Genomic DNA, 21,577 nt, shown 5'->3' on the forward strand with positions numbered 1-21,577 from the left:
TTGAATTCCTTTCATGGTCTAAAGAGAATTCCCAGGGGAAAATAAACAAAACAATAAAGAAACAAAAAAAAATAAAAGGTCTAATCTAGGTAATCAATTGATTGGTAGTTTGTTAACCACAACTAATCCCTGGCAACGGTGCCAAAAATTTGATGCGGATTTTTCAATCCACAAAACACTGGCAAGTGCACCAGGTCGTATCAAGTAATAACTCACGTTAAGTGAGTGTCGATCCTACGAGGATTAACGGATTAAGCAAGCAAAATCAACCGATTAGTCTAGTCAGACAATCAAATTAGGGTTTTGAAATGCTTTAAGCATAAATAGCAAGTAAACGAAGCAAAAACAAAAGCAATAGTGAGTGTAAAAAAGATGTATGATTAAGAAAGTTAAGGTTTCAGAGATATTAGAATGTCCGGATTAATACTTTTCACCTTCTACCTGAATCATGCAACGATTCTTTTATGGCAAATCATTAGTAATTAAACCGCAATCTATTGGTGATTCAATTTCTCTTTAACCTAATTAAACACTAATCCCTTAGTCACTTAATCAAAAAAAGAGTTAAGCACGACTCTGATTTATAAAACCACATAATTCATAAGAATTTAACCTAGTTGTTTTTATGTCACTTATCAATTCAGTTTCAATACTTAAGAATTATGAGAAATAGTTTTCAAGCTTAATTCAATTAATCAACCTTTCCAAGAGATTAAGAACATTCAAGTCAGAAAAGAATTGTTCCCCAACATATTCAAACCCTTTAAGATGAAGAACGGAAATCTTTTCTTGAAAAGAAATCAATTACATCAATTAGAGATAGAAAAATTATTGTATTAATCCATAGAACTAACAGAGCTCCTAACCTTAACCGAGGAGAATTAGTTGCTCATTTTCTTCAGAGAATCCTTAAGAAAAATAAAACTGTAAAATTTTGAAGAGGAGAGGAGAGCCTTCACAAAGTGTCTCACTTTTCCTTAAATACTAACCATAATTTAATTCAAATTCAAAACATAAACAAAATCAAAACTAAAGTAAAATCAAATCTCTTTCATAATTATTTTCCTCCAAAAAGATCTCCTCTTTAATTGCTTGTAATCTTCTTAATGTCATCATTAATGGGCTTGTGATTGATCTTCCAAAGAGGTTGAGAAATTGGAGAAGGGTTGATCTTGAATTAGAATCCTGGGAGCAACACCAAAGCCCATGTGGTACGTGGCTTGTATCACGTTATACGTTAAGCAATTTTGGTCTTGGAGTGTTCTTTGTTGGGCTCACGTACAACGTGAACTAGGCTGCGTTGTATGTGAGCCAATTTCTTTAATTTTGGCCTCCATTTTTCTTTCTAACGTTGTACGTGATAAATCCCACATTGTACGTGAAAATCCATTCGTGCGTACGCACGACTTGCATGCGTACGCATGCTTGGCAAAACCTCTTGTCGTGCATACGCACAACTGGCATGTGTACGCATGATGAGTGAAATGCTTCTACGTTGTACGTGATGCTTTTCACGTTGTACATCCTTTGCTTCCTTTTCCAGAGAGCTTTTTGTTCATTACAGAAAGCTTTTTGCTCGCCATAGTGAGTTGCCTATTTATTGCTCTCCATCTTCTTTTCTGTTATGTTTCTTTCTGTTTTCCTTCTAAAACTTCCTACAATCAATGAAATTTGTAACACCTCGAATTTTTAAAAATCAAATAATTAATTATTTATGAGTTATTATATTATATTGAGAATTTAATTTAAAAAAAAAACTATTTTTAACAAAAATAATTAAATAGAATTTTAAGATTTTTAAAATATAATTTAATTATGACTTTTATTATTTTCTTAGTTTAATTTATATTTGGCAAAGGCCATTAAGAAAAATCAAAGAAAATTAAAGGAAGTAACGCGGCTATATATATGTACTAGCAGAAGACCTGTGCAACGCACGGGTTGAAAATTTCTGTTCCTTCTTTTGAATTTGTTTTTTCAGTGTTCTTGGATTGTCACTTTTTACGTTAATAAAAAGTACTTTTGTTATTCGATTCTTAACTAGATGTAACAAATTTATTTACTCTATAACCACTCAATACATAAGTATTTTTTCTAACTCTTCATTGTTTGCATAAGTATCATTGCTTTTCAAAACATTAATTTTGATGAACACATCTTAGAATTGGATATAGAAATTCTCTCACAAAATATTGTATCTTATTCAACTTCATAAATTATAGAACAACAAATACAACTTAAAAATATAAACAACACAATTAAGAAGATAAACATAAATAACAACCAAAACAAATATAATTAAAGAAAATTTCATACACACGCAAGTCGCTAATTTATTGACCTAAGATCTCAAATGCAAGTAATTCTCCTAATACAACCAACTCCATCAATTGCAGTAACTCCACCGCAAACAACACTTTGAAATCAGTGTACTCGGATACCGATATAAAAAGGAAAAAAAGAATAGTTAATTCATATATACAGGAAAGATATCCAAAAAAATCCTAATAAATTACAAATGATCAGATATAGTTGATATAAGACCAAAGAAAAAGGACAAAATATTTACCTTAATTCTTTGGGAGAACTGCTTCTCCTAAACCACCTGTTAGAAATGCATGCATCAATTCCGCAAGTAATATACTAAAAATTCTTAATTAGAACACAAACTCCACTATTTACTAATAAAGTTACAACTGAAATTGTAGGTTACTCAAATAAAAAGGAAACATTTGAATTTAGAACTTCAGCAAGTAAAATGTTAACAGAATGTCTAAGTCCAACCAACTCACAACAACCCAATTCAAGAAAACTACAACACCATATCTTTAACACAAAGAAACTAAATCACACATTGTAACTAAACATTCTAGGCAAATCACATTAGCAACAACTGAATATGATCCTAAATATTCATAGATGATGATGCCTCCTCATTATCATTCCAAGTTTCATCTATACTCCTAGAAAAGACATCTTCAAGTTTTTGCTTTGTAGATCTTGGTACATCACGGTATGGGGATGCCAATCTCTTGTTGCAAACAATTTCATTCACCACACGAATAGATTTGTGCTAAGAAATAAGACAACAAAAATGAAATTTGTTAAATTTACTGAAATTTAATAAAAGACGAAATACTTAAGCAATAAAAAACCAGTTCTACAAAAACACGATATCAAGGAATAATGGTCGGAAATACAACATAGAGATGAAAACTTACAGCAGGTAATACTGAACCAGAAATATGTGAAACAGGGTTTTTAATAGAAGCCACATTTGAGGCCGAAACAATAGCACACTAATTATACATGTTTTGATAGAGAAGACAATATCATTGTTACGCATAATACTAAAAAAGTGAACAAACACTTATTAAAAAATATCTTGGAAGTCAATAGAAAAAACTAAACTAACCGCATTCAAAGCACGATTCTCAAGACGTTCAATCAGCTTTAACATAAACTCATGTGTAGAAACTTTAAAAACATTATACGCAGGGCATATTATGTCACTCTCAACAGGCTGAGGATCAACCATGAATACCAATTTTTTTCCTATCAATTTGTACAAAAAATCGGATGCATCCAAGTGAAATTCTTCATTCTGACAATAGAAGAATAGAGAAGTCAGTATCTGAATATACAGAGAAAAAAAAAGAATAGAATATCAAACCCAAAAAATCAAAAACACAGAAAGAGAACAAATTAAAGAGTAGTAACAATACACATGACGTATCTTTAAGATACAAATTAAGGAAATCATCAATTGATATCACACCAGAGAGAATTTTACAGAATTTTTCACTTTTAATCACAACATTTTTTTTACATTAAATGAATAAAGATATATCATTTAACAGGTAGAAATATAATAGATAAGGAGTTCCAGTCTAGAGAACATGGTGAAAAAAAAAAAGCAGAACATCAACATCATTAATTTATTGAATTAAATCCCCAATAAAAAATACAACATCAATAATTCAAAGATTAGAAACTAACTTAGCATCATAAATGAAATTAAAATAAATGTCTTGTTTTCTAATAAAGTTAAGAATGTGACCTGCAAGACATAAAAGTTTTTAAAAATAAAAATACCACTAATAAAAGAAAACACACACACACACAACCAACTCCTAAATACATTACCAATTCCAAGAGAAACAACTCACTCATCAGTTTTAGATTACAAATAGTAAACAACTAAATGTTAAACATATCCAACTAAAATTCAAGTGGTGTATAATAACACACATAAGAATAAACTCCTCACTAATTTTATTTCAATATTAGTTGGAAAAAATACAGATTCTCAATATTACTTATAGCACCATATGAAATAAATGAGTTGTTATCGAAACCCATATCTGAATATTTCACAATTTTTAGATAAATTATACTCATCAATGTAACAAATAGATAATAAATTAATCTCGTTCAGAAGTAACTCATGAAGAAGTTAACCAAGATAAAGGAGTCATCATCTCTTAAAACCTCAGAACATTTTCGCCCCATTAAGTGCTGCACATCTCCATCATGGAGAATTAATGCATTGCAACCACCAGCGTGATTAACATAAACTTTTACTTTGTATCTACAATAACAAAATAACAGTAAAGATATTTTAAAATAATCCAAAAGTCCTAAACTAACCCGAAAATCTACTAATTAAATAATATATAAATAAAAATGAACATAGTTCAAAAGATAACCTCAAAAATCCATCAGAACAATGTGTCAAGCAAAGGTGACAAAAGAGCTTAGATTGGTCGGCATCTATTTTTTCACCACACAAACAAACTGAGTACCACCAATTCCTATCATTAGAGATAGATGTAATTGTACTAGCCAACAGAATACAAGGATCCTACAATTTGTTGAATTTTATGATCCAAAAGAAACGAAAGAAACATGAGAAAATTAATTAAATTGAATCCAAACAGCATGCTTAATATCATTTATATTTATACAAAATCAATCTAAACTATTTTGTACCGGCTTTGTAAGGTTATACGCAGCACCCAAAGCCTCCATATCAACTTCAATAGATTCCATGTTGTCAGAAGTAACTGAGATTCTACTACCAAGAGATGATATTTCATCATGAGGCTGCGGATTTTGAATGACATCCTCATAAATCGGTGAAAATACAGTTGGTGGGAGAAGTCTCTACACAAAATGTTAATTGATCAAGATAGAAATAAAAAAGGAAAAACAAAAAAAGCATGGTAACTATATGTCTTTGAAAGAACAAAAAATCAATTCACGGTAAACAAAGTCCAAAGTAAAAGTATGGAATGGAACTACTAACACTGGAAACAGGATCTGTCTTAAATTTGTTAACAATCACATGATCATCAGAACAGTTGACTACTTTAAATGTCCCAACATTTGGTCTATTTCCAACTTTTTTCCGATCTACTTTAAACACAACTTCCTTTCCAATTACATCATCAAAGAATGGTGGATAAGGGGTTGCATACACAACCTACAATTAACCATAAAAGTATAAAATAAAAATGAAGTCAACCAAAATAAATGAATGTCACTCGAAAGACCAAATATCATTAATAAATGAAAAAGTATAAAATATGTGTTTTGGTATTATGAAATATATATCTATACCGAGTGTTCAGCATCAAGATCCCAAAGAACCTCAATGAGCTTTTACCTGAATAAGAGCGTTGCAGGACGGTCATACAAAACAAATCTAGCACTTCTAGTAGCATCCTCAACATCTACTAAAACCTTGTACCTAAATTAAGACATAAAATAATTATAAGATCTTTTAACAATGAACTAATTTCACATATAAATTATATAACATATGATATTTCTTAGAAGTAAATCGGACATACTTCTTCACAGCATTCTTTATTTTCCTTCCACATTCGGAACAACTGAAATGACTTCTAAAAAGCTCCAAAGGATAACCACAGACACATGAGTAGGACCACCAATCAAAATTGTTGCATATACTTTTAATCTTAGCAACAACATTGAAGAAACCATCCTATATCACACATATTGAATTAGAAATAATTACAATGATGAGCAACACAAAAACAAAATTTCAAAGAAAGACAACTATACTAAGCAAAGTTACACATAGTTTACAACAATCCTAAAAATGACAAATTAAGTTCCACTAACCGCATCATTTTCTCTTAATTCCTTAATACTCCTATTCAGAGAGATTGACAAAATCATCATTGACATCAGCAACAATAAATCCATTACCAAGGGTGATAGAGTCAATGAAATATGACTCCGAAGGATCCAATCTACATATTTTATAGTCACAAAAAAAGTTACTAAATACCAACATTAATGTCAATATACACAAAATACATAACACCAATTAGAAGAAAAATTGATGCTCACCTAGTAATAAAACATATAGCCTCTGGAATATCAGGATTGATCATGATTTTGGTACAATCTATTACATTCTGAACTACAACCTTCCCTATTATTGGTAAAATAAAAATAATCAAAATCAATATATTATTTTTCTGTGAAAAAAATAACATCAAAATAAACTTTATCATCCGAAAATAATTCTAATTGAAGTCATAAAATCAAATATTATTATCAATAGTATATTAATAAGGGCATAAACCTCTCTAACAATTCTTTTTTGACTGAGTTTATACTCAAAATATCATATTTATCACATGCTCCAGAGCTTCTAATCTTTCCATTATCTTTGTTTTTAATTTTGGGACTATTCATTTATAATTAGATTGACATTAATTAAAACATTAACTTTATTTACACATTATAATAACCTACTAATTTCTTATAAAACTTATGTAAATCAGGTGTAACTTAAATATTTGAAGCCATATGTTTAGTACTGAAATTCTTTACGAAACAATGAATTCTAAAAGAAAATTCAGAATACCTTCATAAATCTTGACCTTGACAGATTGGAGTAAAATGATTGGCGGTTGCGAGACAGCATTCATAAGAGCCAACCGCATCTTTGTTAAAAAATCTCCAAATAAATTACAGGTGAGATAAGAGCTACAATATGATGTGTTCAACATAAGTACTAACTAATTTGTTTATTAATAGACTCCATGAATACGGACATATAAAGAATGAAAAAAATCCAAATCAGATACTAAAAATCGCAACAAACAATAAACAATCAAATAAAATGCTAACCCATTTGAATACAACTGGATGAGAACTAATTTAAACTTTTTTCCATCGTCAAGTTCAACATCAGAATAGTCACGAACACTTATCAGGAAACCCATGACATCTAATCACATCAAACAGAAAGAGATTAACACACAATGATGATTTATAACATACATATCCATTTTATTTGTGATTAGAGTACATTTAAGATAGTAAATCATAATTATACCGATCAAGTAGACTGAATCTTGTCCCATCTGAACAACACTTTCAACAGTCTCTAATGAATATGAACCCTCTGGAAACTCAACATCGGAAATTGGAATAACCTCCGTGTCAAACCGAAAAAGTAACTTATATCGATGCTTTATAACTTTTGCTGCACCAATATTTGGAACTACCGTGAATCGAGATATAGAATACAGCTCTCCTTCTTTGAGAATTTCTCGGAATTGATTAATGACGTTCTTCAAAGTACACTGTATCTTGTTCAACTTCATAAATCACATGATAGCAAACACAATTTATAAATATAAACAACAAAGTTAGAAGCATATAGTGTCTTGTTCACATGCAAACACAATACTATCACCATTAATAAGAAAGATTGAAGATCAAAACATGTTAGGAGTTTCAAGTTGAAAATTTACATATGTATTAACCATATAAAAAATGGAATAAACATTAAAATATTCAGAAGACCACAGTAAATATAATTTGTTAAAAATAATAAGTTACTTTCCTAATTTGATTCCATTAAATTTTTAAAAATGCAAATGAGATTAAGTGCAAATTTAATTGAAGGCACAACTCAAGCCACCACCGCCACCATTCATGGATCCTAATGTTGCAAAATCCATAAGAATTTTTTGTAGTAAACCACACAAGCCGCGCTCTGTTTCACTTTATTGGGTAAGTGATATGTTTTTATGAATTATTGTATTTTATATATATGGGATAACCGTCCAAGAGGTTGGAAAATTAAACTGCATCTAGAATTGCTTCCTCCAGTGTCTTCTAGAGCGTACATAAACCAACCATTGATGTAATCATATTAAAAATTTAATTGAGAATAAATTATTATTTTTGTCTCTAAAATAGTTTAATTCTTTTGATAAAATAGATTTTAAAAGAATAATATATTAGTTTTCTAATTAAAATTGTAATAAATTATTATTTGTCTCTTAAATAGTTTAATTCTTTCGATAAAATTGCTTTTTAAAAAAATGGTATATTAATTTTTCTGATTTAAATTGTACCGGTTTACAAAAAAATGCACTATCTTCTAATAACTAACAAATAATTTATATATTTATTCCAATCTTTCTTAAAAACATTATTCGAAATTTGATCATTAAATTTTTTTATTATTTTTTTAACTGATCGCCATTGGCAAAAGAAAAAAAAACGGTTAGCATAAACTTACTAATTATAAAAGATAGAAAACTTTATTTTTAAATAAATTTACAAAAAATCGCTTCAAAATATGAGTGAATTTCTTTTTTCTAACCATGAAAACAAATCTGTTCCTCTCACACTAATTTAGATATAATGTAACACAATCCAATTTCTAAGGAAAATTGTTTAACTTCATAAATTATGTGGCACAAAATACAATATAAAATGATAAACTACAAAGTTTAGAACATAAAGCTTGGTTAGCACTTTTTCCTTCTCCCCCACTTCGTTCCTTTCCAGTGAGTCAAGCGTCAAGGTGCGTAGCCTAGGATTTGAAAGAAAAGGTAATCCTCTGCTAATATCTTTTCTAATAGAAAAAAAAAACGTTGGAATTTTTATACAACTTGTTGAACTCAACTACTTTTAAGAAAGTGCACATAAATTGATTAAGTTAAAATCACAATTGTTTAATTATTTTAAAAAACTTTTAGGATTTTCTAACTCCAAGTTAAATATCCAAAGTATACACCCAAACTTTTGACAGAAAACAAAAAGGAACATTCAACCCTTTTAATGAGAAAATATAAAAAACTAAAATTTTAGACCATGTTTTTTCACTAAATAGGTAATATCCAATTCAAGTGACTAATTGAAGAAACTAAATTTTTATTAAACTGATTTGAACACACAGACTACACTTTTACGCTATTCCAATTATTTTAGCATTTTAATCCTAGAATAAAATCCACAAACAACACAGGAAAGCTGAGAACAAATAATGAAATCAAAGTTCTGCATCTTTGAACCGAACATAAAAGGTAGAAATAATATACCAAAACTCAGAACAAATTATACAAAAAATTCAGATTTTATTATGGGTAAACTTTTACTTGAGAAACTATAAAGCATGTCATTGCACTAAATGAGTATGTCATTTCCAAAAATCAGTAAATGAGAACTACCACAGCATGTGAGATAAGAAACTAAATAAAAATACGTAGAATACCAAGTATAAAATTGAGGGAGAATCAGAAATTAAGCAAATAATGAGACTAATTAGTATTAGTATTGAAGTATAGGAGAAATTTACTGGGTAAAATCTGATAAAATTATAGATGTTTTTCAGGCATGGTGCCACCAAATTGTGGTTAGATGCGAAAAAAGATGGTAGATTAATCTATGATTTACTATTATCTGGATTACTTGGAGAATCAGGAACCAAAAACTCTGAAGATAAACAAATACAGGATAATGAAGTTTGGGAAGAAATCATTACCATTGGAAGGAATGGAAGAGGTGCAAACAGCCAAGTGTAGGAGCCTAGAAAACTGTAAAAAAAAGCCGGAAGATGGAAGATGGGGTCAAGGGAGAAAAGGAAATAGAATTTATTGTTGTTATATGCAGAATTCATCAATGATAAAAATATAACATGAGTGGGAGATCTTCTTATTCTGTACCGTATAATTCCATGTTTTTCTAAATTATAGATTTTATAAAATAAATATTCAAAATTGTATATGATGCATCAACAAAAACAAATAATATAACATAAAATGGATTGAATATTTATAATTTCAGATAAATTTTATGTGACTAATAAAAATCATAAGTGGACAAAAAAATGTGAAAAGGATTTTAGGGAGAAAATTACACATATAAAAATAGATGAGTAGTTAAATTAAATATTTTTTGAATAAATTTATTGTTTAAGATTTAAAAAGAAAAGAATTATCAATTCAATTGTAAACTTAGCAAAGCTATGAAAAAGGAATTTCAAAAAAAAAAATAATGATTATTTGAAAAACATAAAACTGTTTTTAATTAAAAAGTAAAAAATATATCTAGAAGTTATTTTATTTAATCGGATTGAGTACTATTAATTGTCAAGGAAATGAAAATCCTTCAAGTTTTGTAGCATGGTTTGTGGAGACCAATAGTCCTAACTATTGATTGAGATTTGTAGGTTTAGATGCAGATAGATTTTGCTCTAATCTTGCTTTTACATTTGTAATCAAAGTAGAATTCCTTGAATTAGTTTCTAAAATTTTTGTAACACTTTTTTTAGACGTTTCATAGGCAGTTTAGTTCATCCTCTATGGTTGTTAGTTAGTTAGTGTTGAAGCACAAGGATTCCATAGTATACAATCCAACTTGTATTCAATAAGCTCTAACAATTTCAACCAAAGTTTTATGAAGATATTTATTTAGAAGTATCACTCTATAGTATAGAAAAATTTTTTGACCAAAGTGTATATTTTATGCATTAAGTTTATCTATGAAAATTTTGACTTCATTTTTACCCCACAATTAAAAATACCCTTGAGGTCTTAGAAAAAGCTCAAGCAACAAAATAACTAGCTAGATAGAAAAAAGACTGATTTGTTTGCTTCATATAACTATTACTTTTTGACTGACTATATATTCCATCAATGGCTTCCTTTTGATTGATGAAATTGTAAGGATTAGAATCATACATGACCCATTTGCTCAGCTTTATATTACTAAACTTTCTTTCTAACCGTTTTAACCACATACTTGAACCAATCTAGATCATGAATCATGAGCGAAATTCGCACAATCAAGCTTGTACTCTGTCATTCGATTCATAAAGCAAAGTTTGCAAAACTCAGCATTTCTATTGAAGTTCTGATTCTACTAATTCTGAAAACTGTTTTCCTTCAAATGAACAACATCTCAAGCATTGGCATATTTTAGAGTGACACACAAGTTAAACGAAAATTCAACTCAAGTAAGAACACATTAAATAAGCATTGTCCTATCTAAAGAACAAATTAAAACTAAACTACCATGATTGATTGTCTAGTTCTCTTGAATCCATGCCCTTGTAGAATAAAAAAAATAAAGTAGTAAATAGAAAATTTTCAATTATCAACAGATTCCAAAGACCAACAGAAGTTAAACAAAGCAAGTGATCAACATATCCATGTCTTTGTATTAAATAACATGTTTGAAAGAATGAAAAATGAAGAAAGTCACAGAAAAATTGCCAAGGATGGAACTGTGTACTAATGCGACAGATGTACAACATTAAATTTAGCTTTCAAATTATTCACATAGACATTCTATCAAGCAGTTTTCATGCATTAATTTACACAGATAAGATTATGCATACCAAACAATTAAGAAAGACCTCATACCAATAACAACAAAAAAATTGGAATCATAAAACTGTGAATTATAATTTTCTACATTTCACATAGCTTCTTCTAATGATGAAAAACATTCTATTGAAATATCTAATTCAACTCAAAACAAAACAAAATTAAATAGACTGAATCTGCAGCAGAGTAAACTTGAAAAATTAAACAAAATTCTGAAAACATATATAATAACTCTCGGATTAAAAAATGTCTCAAAGCATATATAACAACTCACTGATTTATCCATGACCACAATATGAAGAAAAGCAGGTTCGTCAGTCTCCTCCCTGGGATCACATGAACTCCACATCCTGATCACCCTAACAGTTATTTTCCAATACTCCTTCCAAGGAGTGATGTTACGAAGGCATTGTTGTGAATCAGTTGACACCATACAAATCTCATTTGTTGCATCCATCGCCAGAACCAGCACAAGAAATGAAAGGATATACCCAATGTTGAATAATAATTCAGAGAAGAAAGAGCATACAAAAGGAAACTCTTTTTCTAGGACCAATAAAGCAATTTGAAAAATCAGAAATAACAAATTCCAGTAACATTCAAAATCAATGAAATGAAAACCCTAATACACCTACTCCAAAAAAATTTCAACTAAAGTACAACCAGTAGATATTAGAATCATCATGATCAACAGCAACCCTAAGGAATAGCTATTTGAATCCATCAGTCACTTCCACATAAAGAAAAATGACTCAGTTAGATACAAAATCACAGTAAAGAAGTAGAAGCATTTATAATTACCAATTTGATAGACAACTACAAATCTAATAAAAGTACTTGTGTATTGAATCCTATTGTGCCCTATGATTGCTAACAGGAAACGTTTGTCAAATCAATGGAAAATCCTATGCATGTTCTGACAGAAGATCTTCACCATGTCACCATCATATGGGAAAGAGAAGCTCTTCATCGCCACCATCATGGGAACCCAAGAAACGTTGCAGCAGGGAAAACGTGTTGAGCAACACCTAATAGCAACTTGTACTCCCATCATATAGTGGGTAGCTTTTCCAGGTCTATGGAAGAGATGTTGAGTGACATGAAACAGAGAGCCTGAGAAGGAGAAGAACGCGAATGCCATCATGCCCTGTGGAAAAGACTCCTAAAATTGAAATAGGAACAGGAGTGAGAAGGGGTTTATAGGGTATGGAATAAGAAAAAGTAAAACAGGATAGTTGTGGAAAAGGAGTTTATAGGGATGAGGCAAATTGAAAGGATATGGAGAATGGATGAGGATTTCACATAATGATTTTATTTTGGAAGAGAGATTTTTCTATCACATCAATCTTTGTCTATTTAATTAAAATTATATTTATTATTGATAGGAATTGGTGAAGGGTATATGAACCATATCCAATAGGCTAATTTGGATCATTTGGCTTTCACTTTAATTTCGATTTTTGAGCAATCAATTTATACAATTAATTAATTAAAACCAATCCATAAAAAGTCACAATCAAGTGTAACATTGCTTATACGTTAAGAAGAAGCTCTTAATGTCAAAACAAGGAAGCAAACACGCAGTGTAACCATGACCTTGTTCTAACCAAAGTTAGTGGAGTTATTCCAAAAATTCCAATACCATTTCCATTTTCAAGATATACGCAGCTTCGTAGCCACAAATTTGAAAAATTAAAGATAACTTAAATTTCAATTGGAAATAAAATACAATTTAATGATAAAACGAATTAATAAAATTTTAGGTTTAAATTAAATTTCAGTATTTAATTCTTAATAGTAGGTGTGCACCAGTTTTTATGAAATAATTTTTCTTAAGAGTATTTGTTACATCTAATAATCTAAACACATCTTAAAATTTAAATAACTTAAATTTCAATATGTGTGCACCATTCTTTAAGAGTTAATTTTTTTTTATATACAAAAAACAAATAGATACGATACAATTTAAACAAAAAAATATCTAAGTAACTTAGATCATAAATCTATAACATAAAACTATAAGAAAATGTTTTTGAATAAAACTTAAATTTTAAATATATTAATAAAAAATTTACAACTAACTCTTACAAAAAAATAAATTATTTACTAATGAATAAAAAAATCATCAACTCATTAAAAAAATGATATTATAGAAATATATGATGAACATTTTAAAAGAATAGCTAATAGATATTATTCGACACAAAAAAAAACCTAACAATAAAAGCCTCTTTAAAAAACGTATATAACAATTAAAGAGTTTTTAGCAAATAAGTTTTAAGCTTAACATAAATCATTTTTTTTATATAGAAAAATTGTATAATTTTCCTACATCTTTTGCTCCTCTATGAATTTAACAAAATTTTGAACAAAAAATAAAATATAGACCCCAAAAATAAACAGAAAAGGAATACTTCTCAAACAAACCTCAACTTTTTCAACAAATAATTCATATAGCATAGAGAAGAAACTACTTACCAAATTATATTTTTTGAAAAACTTCTTTGTAAACAACATTTGATGTGAGGTTACACATTTCATAATCTTCATTAGATAATAATATCTTCAATCCTGACCTTGTTGTCACTCTGGATATTGCAACATACAACTAACCATGAGAAAAAACTGCTCTTCGAAGATATATACCGACCAGAGCTAATAGTTTCCCTTGACTCTTATTAATAGTCATTGCAAAACAAAGACTAACTGGAAACTATCTACACTGAATTTAAACGGGATTCCAGGATCACTGGGTATTAAATTCATCCGAGGAATAAAAACTTTGTCACCAATGTTACTTCCGGACACAATTTCAGCCCCAATAATGTTCTCTCCAAGATCTTGAACAATGAGTCAAGTTCCATTACACAATCTATTTGCTTGATCTATGTTTCGTAACAAAATAATGGGAACACCTTTCTTCAATTTAAGAGCATGTTTTGGTATCCCAGAACATGTAATCTGGTTCAAAAACTCAGTTGTCAACCAATTAATGTCAATTGCACCTTGACAATCACTACGACAAATAGAGTCAGAACTCAAATAAACCTTCTCAGGACCAGGAAAACTGTCAACAACATAGTCATTTATCTGTTGCACAATATCAATAGTAGGAGCAAGTATAGCACGTTCTTGAAAATAAGAAACATTACCATAGTTATCATGAATATTTGAATATATCGCTGAAACAATATCCTGAATAGGATTGTCAGTTGGAGGAATAAGTAAATCACTTGGAATATCAACAATTATTTTATCCTCCTTTTGATTCCCACAAGAACCTTCACCAATCTTTAAAATCCAGTCTGAGAATTCCTTTATTTCATCCAAATTTGACAAAACAGAGTTCTTTGCCAACCTAAGATTTTTTGTCAACCACATTACCTTACAATGCTTTCAAAGAATTGACGAATTAATTGAAGCCATAACTATTTCAGCACGAGTTGCTTTCGGAATAACTGGCAACACTTGTCTAAAATCACCACCAAGAACAATAACTTTCCCACCAAACGGAATATCACGAGTCGAAGCAACTTTTGAACTCATTATGTCACGGAAAGTTCTATCAAGCGCTTCAAACGCCAACTTGTTCATCATGGGTGCCTCATCCCATATTATTAGAGAAGCACGACGGATGAGTTCCGCTCGCTGACTATCTTTCTTAATACTACAAACAGATTCCTCATTCAGCTCAATGGGGATGCAAAACAATGAGTGTGCAGTCCTCCCATTAGGGAGCAATAAAGATGCAATACCACTAGAAGCAACATTTAAAACAATTCTCTGTTCTAATCGAAGACGAAAAGACAACAATCTCCACAGAAATATTTTTCCAGTTCCACCAAATCCATACACAAAAAAGAATCCAGGTCTTTTATTGGTAACTGTATCAATTATTCTCTCATAGATCAGTTTTTGCTCATCTATCAATTTGTCCAAATTTACATCATGTTCTTCCCGAAGTTGATCTACATCATAATTCATCTCATTCATAATCATAGAATTTGAAAAATGGGAAACCAAATCCTGATTAGGAAAAGGCATTTGGGAATAATCTTTCAAGCTTCTGCCATTCATTTGCAATAATTTTTCAACTTGAATCAAACAAAGAACTTCAAGTTCCTCTTCTGTCATCACGAGCTCTATGAAGTAAATGAGAAAAAAAAGCCACATGAATTACAAATAAAAGGTAAACTTATCGTGATATAACCATCTACAAATAAACTTACTGAATAATAATAAATAGAACAAGACTTTGAAAAAATACCTTGCAATTGTAACTCTCGTCTTCTATAATATAAAATGTCATCAGCTAACAATCTCCAAGTGTCTCTCCCTACCAACTCTGGTTTGTTCATTGAATTAGATGCTAACAGTGTAACAAACAACTGACGCAACTGAAAACTAGATGAGACTTCTGCAGTTTCTTTAATAGCATTAATGAACTCCTGATCATCACTCAATAAACCAAGAGCATTGCACGCAGCCTTGAAAGAATCATATACAACACCATCAACAGTGCGAATGCTTTCAAAACTTTTACAACCCCTTTGAACATTGAGTAGCAAACGCAGATAAAATATCTCACCCGAACCAACATGGATAAAAGTTAGCCTTCCAATTGAGAACCCTCTCTACCTTGGAACCATTCTTGAGAATCACGCAAGTAAACAAAATGATTTGGAAATTTAGAATATAATAACTTATTACCATGCGAAAACTTAAGATTAGCTTGCATCCACGCAGTAAACATTGTATCCTTATACTTGTTCTTCTCAACAATTTCAGGAATCTTATCATGGTCAGCGAATAATAGATTCTGATTTCCAGGCAAATGGAATATCAACCGCTGAATAGATGGCCACTTATGATGAATATCAAATGCAAATAGTCTCCCAGCAGATTCACAAGGCACTAGATAGCGACAATCATAGAATTGCTTAATCTCATCAACATCTTGACCACCATTTTCCTGAGTTTGTACATTTCTAATTGACGCAGTGATGCGGTCTGGCCCCTTATTTATGTATTTAAACAAATACTTGATGACATTTGACTTGTTATAAAACTCAAAATTGATATGAGCTCGATATTTCATAAGGAGCATAGGATTATAAGGAACAACAAATCGATTATCCACATCCATACCATTTATTTTATAAGTAATCCCCATATTTCGCCTTCTATATATTGGATAACCATCTTTATCAAAACCTGTTGCATCAACAAATTTCTTGGGATAGAATTTAGAACAGTCACCATTTCTCATGCAAGGAAAAGAAGGTCTTAATTACCACAAGGACCATGAATCATATATTTGGTAACAACACTATACAACTTTGGAAATCTAACTGGATCTGGTAACTCAGCTGATATAACCTCATCCATGATTTCAGTTGTTTGTAACCTACTCACATTTTGAAGCCAAACCAAAATATGTGCATGTGGCAAACCCCTTTTTTGAAATTCAATTGTATACATCCCTAAACAAAAGAAAAATTCAATTTTGCATATATAACTCATTATTAAATAAGCAGAAATAACCACTTAAAACTTACCGGCATTCACAGGTCCAAAGAAGACTCCATCCTTCAAATCAGTCATCAAAGATTGAATTTTCAACTCAAACAACCTACATGCAAGATCAGGCCGATCAGATATAGCAATATGAGAGCGTTCAGTGTATCTTTGAAACTCCAGCCAACTCGGGTTGCAAGTTATAGTAATAAATAAATCAGGATAACCATATTGTTTGCAAATAGGCATAGCATCTTGACAATTATTAAACATATATCTTCTGCCCCCAGTAAAAGAAGACGGTAACACAATCCTGGTTCCAATGGAACACGCATCAACATCTCCTCGTTCCATGGCTTCTTCAACCCCTTGCAATATATGAGATCTTATATTCTTCTGGTCAAATCTAATATACATAAGACGCTGTGATTCAACCATACTAAACGAATCAACATTAAATTGTTGAAATAACCTTCTAGACTTGAGTATCGTCCCAAACTCATTTTCTCGTTCTTGGATTCGAAAACAAATAAATTCCCGTAGAGAAACTCTTTGTCTTTTTGGTATATTTTCTCTACTTCTAACACAACGGTATGGTATATCTTCCTAGTATCCATCTTCACCATACGAGAATAGCAAAGGATATTGCAACGGCCAGTACAACATATGTGTCTCATGAATGCGTTTTAAGTCTCCGTTCCTCCACTGAACAATAATATCACGTGCAGTATCCGATCCATCGAAATCCCCAATAATAAGACCAGTAATTTCAGAAACTGTGGGCTCATTATACACCCGAGGGTCTGCTGCTCGATGTCTAAACAAACGAATGGAAAAAGCCTCAGTATGACGTTGCTGATAGAACTCTTTCGCCATTCGAAAAGATTTTGCAACGACATTATTCTCATCAAGCATCTTTAATAAATCTTCAATTAATGTTGAATCCAAAAAACCCATACGACTGCTAAAGCTACATATAAAAACAACTGTCAAGTAGAAACATATAAAAACTAATGGAAAACAAATATGAAAATACAACAATTAGGATTTCATCAACCATACTAATACCATACCAAAAAATTCCCTCTCTATTTGCCAGCTCATTCTCAGTGTCAAAAATATACAACTGAGCAAATTTCGGTTGCTGCCCAGGCACGGGGAGTAAACTACCAATTCTATGGTAATTCTGGCCACAGAGAATAAATTGCGGTGGACCTGATCCATTACTAAGAGACGTGTCAACCCTTCCACCAATAGAAGTAAAACAAAACAAATTATTATATGCCCGAATGTTCTTAAAAAAATGTTTACTCCTTGGATCATTTCCACTCAAAAGCGAAACCAACAATTCAGGTGGCTCCTTCAACAATGGCAATTGCACTTTTCCTTTAAGGCAACACATTGAAAATACTGGTTGACTAACTTTAAATTCTCTGATAACACGTTCATCATACCAAAAGCCCGCACCACACCATGTGCAAGTGTAATTACAATCACCATGGTCCAAGTATCCTATTTATAAAATAATGAACATCAATGTTCTATTATATGTTGAAAGAAAAAAAATCTACCGATTAACAGAGAGAAGAAAGAAAAAGTATTGGCATTAATTACTAAGACCAAATACAAACCTTTCGTCTCACTTGATGCAAATAATACATGGTCATTAATATCAACAAAGCTTGTGAATACATCATGGAGGATATCATGCATAACACCTTCATCTAACAAAGAACATTTATGTAGTCATAAAAAAAATAGCTTAAAGAATATAATAATATCAATACTCATTTATTATAAACAACTATTTATAACAACATACTGAAAATACTTGCTTACACATATGTATATACCTTTATTAGTATATATTGATCCAACACAAGATAGAATACTCTGAGATAAAAAGGCCGGTTGAGCTATATAAGAAAAATATAGAAAGAAAAATAAAAAAATATGTGAGATACCCTAGACACGTAATACATCATTTGTTAAAGAAACAGTAATTGAAAAAAGAATCAAACTAACCATTTCTTATTCCAAGTGTCTCATCTTTTTTCCTCTTCATTGCCAATTTTCTTCTCTTTCTAGCATCTTTAGATGATTCACTCATAGTATTGTTTGGTAAAGAATAACACAAGGAACAATAAGTAAATGGAATGTCCAAACCAAATAAAAAAAGAACAACCTTTGGTTTTATATGAAAGAGAAATACACTACCCTAGTTGAATAGGGCATTTTAGCAAGTAGACCTCTTTGCCTAATAGCAATTATAGTCTACCAATTTTAATTAAAAAAAAATCTACTTTAGGAACATGACATGTGATGGATGAAAAAGAATGTACTTTTTTAATACCTATGCAAAATGCATCCATAAAATCCATCAAACAAAAGAAATGACCAAAAGATCACTTCCAACTTGTGATGGATAAAAAAGAATGAACCTTTTTTAATGCATAAGCTACATTAGCCATTCTAGGCAAAATGCACCTAAGAAATCCACCAAACAAAAGAAATGGCCAAAAGATCACTTCCAACCTGTTCAATATAGATATATCAAGAAAGTACAAATCAATTCAACAACACATGAATATTCAGTCATCTAAATACCATAAAGCATTCACTTGGCAAAACCACATAAGTTTAGAAATAAACTAAATTGTCGAAGAAGAGATTTTTATATCATTAAAGAGCTACTGCATTTTATTGAATTTCAAAGAAATAAGTACAAATATAAAGGGCTAAATAGCTAATTTGCCTAATGGCTAATGATATTGTGTCTACACCCTAGCACTTAATCTATTACATGAGAAAGATGCCCAAAAAACAATCCAAACAACTTATACAAAACATGAAAACACACAAATATTCTCATACACTACAATCAAATGCATCAAATGTTATTACATGGACACAACCAAAATACCTAATGCCCTAGATTAGTCCTAATCAGTAGCTCTAGTTAACTGCCATGGGCAGCCATCTCAATTAACCCCATGTCCAGAGGAGCCATCATTCCCCGAGCCACGAGACTCATCAGCTTCATCAAATTGCAGCCTCAAGGATCTTCTCAACTTCTTCAACGAAGGCTTCACATCTTTCTCAGCATCAACACAACCTATATTAACGCCATCCACATACTCCAAGTGTAAACAATTGCATGAAAATATAAACCTAATTAGAGGGATAATTAATGAGTTCTAGTCAAAGGAACTTGATCATAAAATTAAGCGCCCTGTCAAAAAAAAAAAATTTGGCAACACTACTCACCTCTTCACTTTCATCAACTTCATCACATGACTTTTCAGAACTATCCACTTCATTAAACTTATCCACCACAGCATCAGCAGACTTTCTCTTGAAGAGAGGACACTATTAAATGACACAACATATTAGGTTCAATTTAAACACAACTCAAAAAAAGTGAAAAGTAATACAGAAAAAATAATAGAAGAAACTGCAATCATGGAATCTTAGCATCTTCATCAGCTCCCAAATCAACAACACTTGATTCTGGTTGGGTACATTGAGGCGAACCAGCAAAGAGCTCGGAGCAGCTGGAAGGAGTCAATCCCAAATTCAGTGATTTGGTAACCTTAGAGGGTTCCCCAAATGATCCATCTCCTTTTGGTACAAACCCAGCCTTGGATAATACAAAGCACATCCGATATAAGACATGAATAAAGGTGGAACAACCAAAAAATGAAAAATTAAGGAAAGAATTTATTTAAAAGAACCAATAGGTGCGAATTCCATTTTATACCTTTTCAGAAATCAAATCTGAACTAGAGAGCTCAAACATTCCAAGTATTGCAGCATCATCACAAACACGCCTCACTGGATAAGTCCCTTTGAATTTCTCCATCCCAACAGGCCTACTAAGAACCTTGAACAGCATAGTTTTTCCAACAATTTCTTGGAACATAGGAGGAGACTGTGTGCCAAACACAACCTACGAACAATATAAAACAGACACGACAGAAAAAATAAATCGGTAGAAACCGGAGGATAAGAAAACTCTTTAACAATAAAATCAGCGAATAAAAAGAATATAGCATTCGAGTGACTTACATCAACATCCTTAAGATGTTCAAACAGCTGGGCACAAGTCTTATTCAGTAGGTAACTTGCCTCACGATCAAAGAGGACAAAAATAAAAATACCAGTGGAATCCTCAACTAACACCTTCACTTTAAACCTGGATTTTTTTAAGATGCACATAAATACTGGCCTAAGGTTAACAACTACGCAGAAATAATTCACTATTTAACAAAGCACAAAGGAAGCATTGTAAAATATTTATACCTAGGAGTCACATTTGTAAAATGGATGTTGCAAAATTGACAAAAATAAATCCCAGATTCTGCCTAAACACCTCTGCCACACACACAAGC

General features: G+C 31.0%; 4 protein-coding genes across 5 annotated transcripts; all 4 read right to left on the minus strand.

The window, feature by feature from the left end:
* LOC110268440 lies at positions 2,906-6,155 on the minus strand. The gene is made up of 9 exons (XM_021114595.1): positions 6,151-6,155; positions 5,939-6,010; positions 5,746-5,752; positions 5,623-5,661; positions 5,309-5,485; positions 4,993-5,166; positions 3,416-3,604; positions 3,222-3,299; positions 2,906-3,073 (listed from the first exon to the last, which is right to left on the minus strand). Exons 1-9 carry the CDS (start codon positions 6,153-6,155, stop codon positions 2,906-2,908), a joined length of 909 nt encoding a protein of 302 aa, XP_020970254.1.
* LOC107620782 (replication protein A 70 kDa DNA-binding subunit B-like) lies at positions 5,685-13,019 on the minus strand. Of its 2 annotated transcripts, XR_002356150.1 has the most exons (8): positions 11,944-13,019; positions 7,379-7,643; positions 7,171-7,270; positions 6,905-7,026; positions 6,382-6,466; positions 6,151-6,281; positions 5,856-6,010; positions 5,685-5,752 (listed from the first exon to the last, which is right to left on the minus strand). XR_002356150.1 is itself a non-coding variant. In XM_016322905.2 (7 exons), exons 1-6 carry the CDS (start codon positions 12,124-12,126, stop codon positions 6,182-6,184), a joined length of 855 nt encoding a protein of 284 aa, XP_016178391.1. In that variant the 5' UTR covers positions 12,127-13,019; the 3' UTR covers positions 5,700-6,010; positions 6,151-6,181. The 2 variants fall into 2 exon arrangements, 1 of the variants encoding a protein (XP_016178391.1); XM_016322905.2 differs by having other exon boundaries at positions 5,700-6,010.
* Positions 15,066-17,624, minus strand: LOC107620783. The gene is made up of 5 exons (XM_016322906.1): positions 17,228-17,624; positions 16,964-17,152; positions 16,316-16,883; positions 15,937-16,217; positions 15,066-15,811 (listed from the first exon to the last, which is right to left on the minus strand). The coding sequence occupies exons 1-5, from the start codon at positions 17,622-17,624 to the stop codon at positions 15,066-15,068; spliced, it is 2,181 nt and encodes a 726-aa protein (XP_016178392.1).
* LOC110262503 lies at positions 19,866-21,505 on the minus strand. The gene is made up of 6 exons (XM_021114835.1): positions 21,489-21,505; positions 21,255-21,381; positions 20,947-21,135; positions 20,656-20,826; positions 20,454-20,555; positions 19,866-20,323 (listed from the first exon to the last, which is right to left on the minus strand). Exons 3-6 carry the CDS (start codon positions 21,106-21,108, stop codon positions 20,168-20,170), a joined length of 591 nt encoding a protein of 196 aa, XP_020970494.1. The 5' UTR covers positions 21,109-21,135; positions 21,255-21,381; positions 21,489-21,505; the 3' UTR covers positions 19,866-20,167.

This window comes from Arachis ipaensis, chromosome B10 (genome assembly GCF_000816755.2).
Source record: "Arachis ipaensis cultivar K30076 chromosome B10, Araip1.1, whole genome shotgun sequence".
Classification (NCBI taxonomy): Eukaryota; Viridiplantae; Streptophyta; class Magnoliopsida; order Fabales; family Fabaceae; genus Arachis; species Arachis ipaensis.